This window comes from Camarhynchus parvulus, chromosome 9 (genome assembly GCF_901933205.1).
Source record: "Camarhynchus parvulus chromosome 9, STF_HiC, whole genome shotgun sequence".
In the NCBI taxonomy this organism is placed as follows: domain Eukaryota; kingdom Metazoa; phylum Chordata; class Aves; order Passeriformes; family Thraupidae; genus Camarhynchus; species Camarhynchus parvulus.
Window position 1 is genome coordinate 9,669,713 of NC_044579.1, and position 10,556 is coordinate 9,680,268.

General features: G+C 53.5%; 1 protein-coding gene across 1 annotated transcript; it reads left to right on the forward strand.

Moving 5' to 3' along the window:
* The first annotated feature begins 218 nt into the window (after window positions 1-218).
* PDCD1 (programmed cell death 1) lies at window positions 219-4,805 on the forward strand. Its single transcript, XM_030954817.1, has 5 exons — window positions 219-430; window positions 2,416-2,748; window positions 3,045-3,197; window positions 3,736-3,770; window positions 4,587-4,805. The coding sequence occupies exons 1-5, from the start codon at window positions 322-324 to the stop codon at window positions 4,803-4,805; spliced, it is 849 nt and encodes a 282-aa protein (XP_030810677.1). The 5' UTR covers window positions 219-321.
* Window positions 4,806-10,556: the final 5,751 nt, after the last annotated feature.

Genomic DNA, 10,556 nt, shown 5'->3' on the forward strand with positions numbered 1-10,556 from the left:
CAGGCTCAGAGGTGCCTGTCCTCACTGCTTGGCCGCTGGGTACCAGCATGGGAACATGCCAGGAGCAGGCGGGGAGGGGAAGGGGCCAGGTCTGGCTCAGCTGATCCTTGCTTCTGTGGGGAGGAAGCTGGGGGCGGGAGGCAGCCCGGGTTTCCCTCTGGGGCAGAGATGGGTACGTTTCATTTCCACCCAGCCCTCGCTGTGTACAACAGAGAACAAGCTGCCTCTGCGGGAAAGGAAGCACGGAGAGAGCCGGGAGCGGCACGGCACACACGGCACAGCACCTCCCGCCTGCCTGGGCAGGGGCCACAGCGGCTCAGCATGGCTCCAGGTGCCTCAAAGAAGTCGTGGGGCAGCGTGGAGGTGGCCCTGGTTGACCTCTGTGCCATCCTGCTCTGCTGTGGGCCGATGCTGACCTGCTGCCGCCGGGGTAGGTACAGGAGTGTGGCGGGCTCACTGCCATGGCCATGTTGTTTGATGCTGGTGGAAAATGTCTAAGGGCTGGGAGCTTTGTAGTTAAAAATTAGCTCTGGCATCAAAAAGGCACAAACCCCAAAGCTTTTGGGTATGTGCAGCTGAAGCAAAAGATTTGGGGATTCGTGGGGCAGAAATGGGATTAAAGGACGGAGAAGGGGACAGGACACCAGAGCTGTATTGTGACACAGTGACGGTGGTTGGAGCTTGGTGTTGAGCTTATGGATTTGACAGTGGGGTGTGGGGTTTACTTTCTAGCTCTTGTGACTTCAGTCTGTGCCCTTGGGCTGCAACTCCTGGTTTGGACTTGATCCTGTAGGATCCAGGATCCTTTCTCTGGGTGAACTTTGTTGGAGAAGGAGAGGTTGAAATGAAGGTGTGAGTCTGGGCAGGGTGAGTGAGAGCTCTGATGAAGCTGTCTCCTTTCCTTCCAGCTCACTGTTTCTGTGGTGGATTCATGTATTTTTTGCCTTGAGGGTGGGCAGAGGGCTGGGTGTCCCTTGGAGCAGATGTTACCTCTGGAGCTGGGAAGATACAGGAAAACATGTAGACCCAACATCTACTTTCAGAAGTTGTCTGAACGCTTCATTCATTGTTGGCAGCGGCACTAGTGGGAAATAAAGCCCTGAACCTGCCAAATATTTCCTGTTAAACACAAGAAGTCCAAAACATGTCAGAAATTCCATCTCTTGGTGTGGACACTGCCACAGCCAGTGCTGCCTGTGGGAATTGGGGCACTTCTCTCATTCCCTCCTCCTGTTTGGTCTCAAGCCTCATTTCTCAGCCCAGTTTTCCATCCGATCTTGTATTTATTCAAAGAATTTCCAGGTTACTTTTCTGGTTGGTGATGCTGAGGTCATGGTCCTATGGCCTCAGGGCAGAGCTGGGGGGACGGGAGGGACTTTCTGACTCTCTGTGTACAAGCCCTGGGGCTGCTTTCAGTGGCGATTTTCTGAAAGGGGAAGGCAAATTTCCTTTGACAGAGACTTTTCAAAGCCATGGTGGTTTGAATAGCTTGGTTGGGTGACCCCTGTGAAAAATGCTTCTTCCCACTTTTCATTGTTCTGAACAGAAATAATTACAACAGCTGTTCTGCTGTGTGGGACTGGCTGAAGCAGGACACTGTGTGCCTGGCCCGTGTTCGCAGCATTCCCACCATGCAGGATGGATGAACCCACCGGGATAATGGGCAGGGAAATGAGGTGAAGCAGCAGGGCTGGTGCTAAAGCAGAGGAGCCTGTGGCTGTGGCTGCCTGGATTCTGTGTTGGGAACAGCCTAGCAAGCCTGGCTGGAACCCCAGGACCTGGCTGCCCATGCAGACACAAGGAGAGGACAGGCCCCTGGAAAGGGATAGCACTGTAAGCTCCAGGTTGTTCTGCCCTGTCAGGTGGTCTCAGGCTGGAGATGACAAATACTGTGCCAAGGGCAGCCCCTGCCTGCTCTGAGCTCCCAGGAATGTGTAGTGGAGAGAGCCAGAGCATCCCAGCAGGCAGCCAGGCGTGGGATGGGCTGCACCACAGAACACCACTGCCCCAGCCTGGGACTCTGTCCTTCTGCTCACTTTCAGAGTCAACCTCAGCTGGAGAGAGGATGACTCTCTCATGTTCAGACATGAACATACAGTATATATTTAAAAATAATACAACCCCCAAAGTCTGTTTTCCCCGGTACAGGTGTTCAGTGCTAATTTTAGGTAGCCCAGAGCACAATTTGGTCTGCTGAAACCGTTTCACAGTACAGTTGCTACCTCTGAGAGTCCCTCTCCAGCTAGTAGGCATACATTTGGAATGGCAGAGACATGGAGTGATGTACCTGCCCATGTCCCAGAGTGATGATGTGGACTGGGCTTGCATCCCTGGCTCCCACCCAGGGTATGGCTGTTTCTGAGACCTGTGCCTGCTGTAACCATGTCTGCTCCTTGTATCCTCTCTCCCAAACAGTGACCATCTCCCCAGCAGTGTTAACTCTCCCTGAAGGTTACAAAGCCACTTTCTTCTGCAACATCTCCATGGAGAATGACTCTGGTTCAGAGTACAGCCTCAATTGGTACAAGGAGACCAACCACAGCCAAGCCCAGAAAACTGCTGAGATCAGCCGATACAAGCCCATGACAGAGACAGAGAAGTACCGGCTCATCAACCACATTCCTGTCTTTGAGATTGAGATCCTGAACCTCCACCAGAATGACTCAGGCTCCTACTACTGTGGACTGATCACTTTCTATGAGCCCGATAAAGTGATGGAGAGCAAGAGGGCCCAGCTGATAGTCACAGGTCAGCCTGGGGGCTGAGCTGATAGGGATGGGTCCCAAGCCTGTTGTAGAACCAGGGGTTAAGGCAGGCAGTAACCTGCTGGCAGAGGACCTGACATGGGTCAGGAGAGCACAGCCCTGCCCTGTCCTGTCTCCTTTGCACCCTGAAGGACAAATGGGACTATGACAGCCTACCTGGCACTGAGCCCTTTCTGAGGACAGCCTCATGTTCCCCTGCTGCCTTTCACAAGGACTGTAGAGGCCATGTTACACTCCTGACCTGCTGTTTTGTTCCCCCTTTTTGAATGCCTATTGCAGCAGCCCCCCAGGTGAATGCTACTGACGAGCCGGGGATGGAGGAAGGCAACCCCTCAGAGCACATCAAGGCCATGCTCCTGGGCATCCTCCTGCTGGCTGGAGTGGTTGTGCTGCTGATCTTCGGCTACCTCACCTTCACATACAGGAGAGGAGGTATGATCCCCCTGGAGGCCACACAAACCCAGTTTGGGACCTGGGGTCAGCCAGATGTCTGCAGCTGCCTGGGGTACATGGACTGGTTCAATGTGCTAAACTCAGCCTTGGCATGCCCCTGTGGGACAGATATCTCCATGCTGGGAGGAGAGGGATGCTTTGAGCTCTGCTTGCCCTTTGTAGAGCCCCCAGACCATGTGCAGTGGCTCTACATCACTTGTTAATGTTGTGCCCTAATGGTGCACTTGAATCCCTCCCATGCACCTTGCCCAGGTACCTTTGGAGCACCTCACCCTACTGCAGCACAAGGTGTCACCTCAGAAATGCCACAGGCACCCAAGGACTCACAGAGAGTTCTGCTGCACTCCACTAATCCCAAATCAAACTCTAGACTGTGGGCTGGTGTCTCACTTGTCCTCGTAATGCTCAGGGTGTTAGGCCCTGTGGACAAGGAGGATGTGTGGTGAAAAGATTGTGGTGTCCAGTGCTCTTGGGTGGGGCACACAAACCTCCCCTAACCAAGTGTGTTACTTTGCAGATGTGCAGAAACCACCGAGTGAAAACATGCCAGTGGTGAGTTTTCCGCCTCTGTCACCCTGCTGTGCTGCAGGAGAGCACTGTGGCATTGTTGGGGCAAGGAGGGTGCTGGGCCTTCCTTTATCGGTTCTTCACAAGCCTCTCACTTCTTCTGTCTTCTCTGATGCTGCTTGATCTTTTCTGCACAGCTACAACTGCTTTTCTGCACCTGGAGCAGCACAGCCCCATCACAAAATCAAAATAAAACTACCCAAGATAGGATGTGACTCTCTAATCCAATTCTTCTTCAAAGCAGGCTTCTCTTTGACAGTGGATTGTGTTGCTGTAGAGAATGGGAGGATGTTTCCCTCCAATATATCAAGCTGAAATTTATTTTGCTGCAGCTGGTGCCTGCTTTCCTCTCTTTAGGCAGGCACCTCTAGGAGGGATCTGTTTCCATCTTCTCTCTGACCCCATTCATTAGGTGGCCGAAGGCAGTGAGTAGGTTGCCCTTTGCTCTCTCCTCTCTGGGCTGAGCAAACTTACCCCTAGGCTCTTCTGCTGCTCACCATGCACCTTGGAGCCTGATGGGAAGGTAGGAAAGGGGCTCCTAGCACAGCCCTGCCTTCCATGGCTGGGCAGGCAGAGAGTCCAGCTTGCCTGAAGAGGCAGAGAGCTGAGACCCTAAGACTCATGATGTGGTCCCTCTGTGCATGTTCTGCCCCAGGTCTGTGCATCTTTCTGCTGTGTATCACTCTCACTCTCCCATGATGCTTTCAGAGCTGATTTTGGCACTTGCTGTAAGAACGGGCTTGTGCTGGGGATGGTGGGTACCTCTGGATGCTGAACCACCATGATGGGCTTACCTTGCAGAAGGAAGAGAAGCCCCCCGAGGTGTTTGTATCCACTGTGGACTATGGTGTGCTGGAGTTTCAGCGGGACCAGCACAGCCCGGTGCCCCCCAAGACTCAGCCAGTTGAGCAGACTGAATATGCCACCATCATCTTCCCTGAGGAGAAACCTGTCACACCGGAGCGTGGCAAGAAACACCGGGAGGAGAGGACTCGACAGCTGCCATCACAGCCGTGCTGAGGGTCAGTGTCCCTCCACCCCAGGGTGTGGGCATGAACAGGCTGCCCCAGCCCCTCACTCTGGGAAAATCCTGCGTATCAGGACTAAGGCAACAGAGATGCTGCTGCTGCTGCTGATATTGAACAGTCCTAGCCACAGTGTTGTTGTGGCCATGGGATGGGTACCACAGGATGAGGAAGGTCCCTGCTGTGCTCCATGTGCTGCCTCTTCACTCAGGGCAGGGAGGATGGGCTGAGGCAGAGCAGTGATGCCAACAGGTCTGTCCCAAAGGTGACTTACAGTATTCTACCTCCACCCAGTGCTCTCTGGAGTGGCCGTGCTGCTTCCCTGCCCTAGGTCTGAGCCAGCTATCAAAGCATGACTGTTGAAGAAAGTGCTGGAGGTCAGAACTGGAATGAATCCTGTGAGATGCTGCTCACGAGAGCTCAAGGCTTCTTGCAAGCTTCTTGCTCGGAGCAGAGGCTTCCGTATGCACTGCTATTCAGAAATCCCTGGGAAGCAGGCAGCTGGTCTTCTGCCTGTCTCCAGGCATTTTTCTCCTCTACATGAGGGGTATATCTACCCCTGTGTCCCTCCCTCCCCAGGTGGGAGTCAGATATGGCCATGGTGGGGAATAAAGAGTTTTACATCCAGGAGTTTGTTGACTCGTGATGGCAAGTGCGTGGGCAGGCAAATAACGGCTCTTGCAGTGCAGGGCAGAGCTGGGAGGTGGCAGCATCTGTTGTGGTTCCTGGGCCTCTCCGTGACATATGCAAGCTGCTCTTCCACAAAGCTGCTCTTAAGAATTTAGGGAGGTGGATGCTCATTTTCTCCTTGCCCCTGTCTGAGCTGGTCACCCAGGCATGGCTGAGAGGCAACACTCTCCCTTAATCAGGCTTGTCTTGGGGCACTCACCCACTCCATGGGGATGAGCATCCCTGCTGTGCCAGGGGTCTGGCTGCCATTAGCCAGGGCAAAGCTCATACTGTGGTGCTCAGTGCAGTTTTTTGGCTTCAAACTTCCACTTTCTCTCTTGAAAGAGATGTGCTGCCTGCCAGAAACCAGAGCGGAAAGAAGTGACAGCTGCTTGAGAGAGAAGAAACCCCAGTAAGGAGTGGCTTTGGAGGCAGCAGAGGCTTGCCAGGAGAGTGTGAAACTCAGTGAAAACTGAGAAGAGTCACTTGCATCTTACACTTTGGCAGCACTGTCAGCAGGTTTTTTCCTCCCTTAGCCCCCAGTAAAACCAGTGCAGCCTTGTGGGAGCCAACTTGGGCGCTGGTGGAATGGGTGAGGCAAGCCAGGCACCATATCTTGTACCCTGTGGGGATTGGAAAGTTCATGAGAAACTTCCAGAGGGGAGTAGATGGTATAAATATCCATTTGGGATAGCTTTCACCTTTCTTCAGGGTAAGACAGTGGATGTGGTATCCCCTTTGGTCCCCTGTGCTGCTGAAGGCTCCCAGTAACTTCCACGGGCAGTGCCATAACTGCCCATAACTCACATAACTCATGGCAGTTCATGGTTCAGCCCATTGGGGCTGTTTGCCAGCAGCAGCCCTGCTCCTTGCCCCAGCAGCTCTGACAGAGACCTGCTGTGGCCAGCAGGCCCCAGCAAACGAGGCAGGAGGCAGCTGCAGCGGGAAAGCGGGAGCTCAGTCAGCACTTCTCCGTTTTGCTTTCCCGTCAGACACGACACTGACTTAGCTGAGAGGGTGGACCCTGCTTCATATTTTCCATCCTACCTCTCAGGCAGCAGAGGTGCCAGATCTTCAGCACTTCCTGCACTCCCTGGCTGCAGCTATGATTCCTCCAGGTGCAGATGGGGCTGAGTCCTTTCCTCTCTGGTTGGATGGTGGTCTGTAGCTGAGCAGAGGGTCCCAAGCCATCCAGTGGGGTTGGAGGGGTAGCAAAAGCATCTCCCACTGCCTTTTGGGATGGGAGAGCATCCAGCCTGCTGCAGTGCCTGTGCCCTTCCAATCCCCATCAGCCTGGCTACAGTCCTGCCCATTGCAGGGAGGAAGGCTGTGGCCTCAAGATGCATGGGTTGAGTGCTGGGGATACTCCAGGCTGCCAGACACCATCTCCCATCCCTGCTTGGAGCACAAGATGCCCTAACAGACATGAGCTATACTCCCCTGCACCTGGCATGGCACTGGCTGTGCTCCCTGAGCATCCCCAGACCAAGCAGTGCCCTGAGATGGGTGTCAGGCTCCACACCCCAGTATCCTTCTTGGGAATGGGGAATCAAGTGTGCACACATGTGCAAGCACACACAAATGCTCATGAACACACAGATGTGCAAACAAGTCGCCAGACAAATTTGTGTGCACACCCCCAGATTTGCACAGCTACTGTACCAAATCCCATCTTCCTCACAGACACACATCCCCTCAGGCCCCCATCCCTGTGCCACAGCTTCTGCTGTGCTAGGACCCAGGAGCAGCCAGGGGGAGGCTGTGTGTGCTGCAGCTGCTGCATTTCCTGTGCAGCCTGGTCTGGCAGTTAAAGCAGCGGCTTCCAACCGCGGGCACCCAGCGCTCCCCCGAGCAGTGGCTGCCACCACCTCAGTGCCAAAATGCTTCGTCAGCCCTCTGAGACCACACCCCTGCTGAGACCTCTGGAGAGCCTCAGCCTGGTCCTGCATTAGGGTCTTGATGATGGGGAATGGCCAGAGCCCTCTGGGAGACCTCAGAGAGCTGGGACTGGTCCCTGTCAGCATCTGCAGGAAACTGGATGTGTGGCAACGTACCTGGGCTATACCTAAGCAAGAAAAAACCTCCTACATGATGCTTGAGAGCCAGCCTGGCTCCTTATACACCTCAGTCTTGATTAAAGGTGGTTGGAAACAACATGTGAGCAAGCATCTCTTCAAGAAACCTGAACTCATAAACCATGTCTTGGGAAAACTGGACAGGCAGATGAAGATGGAAAGGAAATCCACTCCTGCACTTTGCACCTGTGCCTTTGAGGAGAGCCATGCCATGAAGCAGCAAATCACTGATCCTGAGCACCAGGGCATTGCAGGTGTTGAGGGGAGAAGGGGTGGTCAGGCTGTAGGACAGCAGGGTCAGTTTCCGGTGAGCACTGTCCTGGTCACTGGGATGTCTCAGAAGTTTTTGATTAGGAGAGGTTGGACTGGAGGTGATGCATCAGATGTGGGGGTTATTTGTCCCCTGCGTTAATGAGATGGCTTGTGGGTGGGACGGGTCTGTCAGGAACTGTGCTTTGGGAGCATTGCCATGTCCTTGACTATCTGGGAAAGTGACTGCTGTTCCTGGAAGAGAAAGGCTGGAGGGAGCTGGTGGGTGCTGTGGTTGGTGGTGGGAGGGGTGGCTGCTGCACAGGCTGCCGGGCCCCCTAACCATGGTCAGGCTGCACAGCTCTGGTGTGTCCTGAGGGATTTGGGTCCAAAACATCTCCTCCATCCTGTCCCACCGAGAGTCTCACCCCACCTGTCACTGAGCTGTTGTAGCTTACAGAGTATCTGTGTTTCCTCCTCCCGTTCTCATTCTGCTTTCTCTAGTTTTGCTTTGAGTGGCCTCCAGAGTTTCTTCTCTTCTCTCTTCTTCCCGTTGGTGGGATGTGTTGCTCAGTGAGGGAGCTGACAGTCCAGATCCTGGTGCATGGGGCTTGGAGGGCCAGGCAGGAGCCCTGTGCCTGCCTACTCCTCTGTCCCAAGGCCAAACTCTCTGCCCACGACACTGGCACAGAGCCTTGTTGGAGGGGGTCGAGTTCACTCCTTATGCCTGGAAGGACCATCACAGAACAAGGAGCCTAAACCCTTGTGGGGTGATACCTGCCCATATCTTCACATCCATTTGCCCCCTTAAATCTCTCTCCATTGCTCAACATCCCTCTCCATCCCAGAAGTCCAGGATGATGGGACAATGTGCCCTGTCTACAGTCAAGCTTGGGCATAGCCATATTTCCTGAGGAACTGATCCTTCTTTCCTCAAATCCACCCTTAGATAGATGGACCCTTCTGCTCCAAGGGTTCAGCTGTGCAGACAGTCCAGCATGGAAGGGAACCTGTAGCCACTGCTTGTCCCTAGAGCGGGTGGGTTTCATCATGGCTAGGGGTGACAGCCATTCATTGTCAAATGCATCAAGTTTGGAGGGGGACTGAGGCACAAAGAGCTGTCATGGAGCTGTGTCCCAGGAGGATGTGAATGTCCAATTGACCATCTGCTTCATGGAAGCAGAAAAAAGAGGATCGAGAAATTCTAGATGAGTCAACCTGCCTCAGTACCCAGAAAACTGCTGGAACAAATTACCACCAAGTGGCAAACACTGACAGGGCAGTGCTGAGGCTCAGAACACAGATTTAGCTGGATCTTGTATCAAACCATCCTCACTTTCTCCTCATTAAGGTGGCAGACTGGGTACCACAGGGAAAGCGGGAGTGATGCTATCTTTGTGCTGCCTTACATGACATTCTCATAAGCAAATGAGGAAATGGGAAATTCTGCCACTGTGGGTGGATGGATTCTCAAGAAGCTCTATCCCATGAGCAGTTATCAATAGCTCATGCAGCAGACACATCCAACAGAGATTTTCTGGGGAAGTCAGGCTCATATGAAAGCAAGATGCTACTGAAAGAGGGTGTTTGGGTGGGGGGTTAGAAATTGAATTCACCCTCATGACCTGGAAGAAAGAGCAAAAATTTCCTGAAAGAATGACTGATGGAAAAGAATTGGGTGTGTTCAGCACAGGAAAAAATGAGGGAAGTCTTCAGAATGGGAAAAAGCCTCAATATGAAGCAAGCAGTGAGAAGTGTTTAGGGTTCTGCTCTGTTGCTTAGATGTCAGTTCATTTGTCCTGCAAACCTTGAAGTGCCCATGGACGCAGCATCCCCACTGCTGAGGGGATGCTCCTTTCTGCAGTCCTGCATGGGGTCTGGGGTTGAATGCCCCTTTCTGCCCCTCGCAGGGACTGGTGGCAGGATGGAGCCACCAGAGTATGGAGCGACCCAAGCCAAAGGAAGGGATGGATGTCCCAGCAGGAATGGGGCGCATGTGGGCCAAGGAGAGTCCTTATGGGCAATGTGAGCACTTTGTCCCTTGGCTGGAAGAGTGGGGAATCTGGAGGCTGACACATAGTGAGAGATGAAGAGGAGGAGAAAGAACTTCGGGAAACCTTCCTGTGCACACAGAGGCGGCTCACCCAGGGGTGGGAGCTCAAGTCAGAAATAATTTTGTGCTGTGCAAAAACAGCAGGGAAATTACCACTGAGGCTGCACCTTGTGTGCTTCCTTCACGCATCCCACGGAGAAGCTATGACCAGTATGCTGGAGTGAAGAGGATTGGCAGGGTCTGACCCTGCCAGCCCAATGAGGTCACACTGTGTGCAGGACAGAGCTTGTCCCCACTCCCTGCTGAGGCCAGGCTGTGGGGAGATCCTGTAGGAAGAGCTTTTGTTTCCAGGCAGGTACTGATAACCAGCAAGGTGCTTGGGCAGAGCCAGGAGGTGTGTGTGAAATGGAACAGGATGTCAAAGCAATTTCGTCTCTGTGGGCTGTTCTAGGAAAGTCCCTTTAGTAGAAGCAAGTCAAAAGCTTTAATAGAGGGACCAGCTTTCGGCTGTGTCAGAGATGACTGTGAGGGCTCAGCACACTGTGGGTCGTGATTTGAGTTGTGTTGCCATGACGTAACAGGGCACTGGTTTCCATCACAGCCAGGTTTTGAAGGCAGGGACCTGTTCCCACACCAGGAACCAGGTATGCCACTGTATCCCCACTGAGCAGTGTGCCAGAGGGGCAGTGTTTTGGCCCCT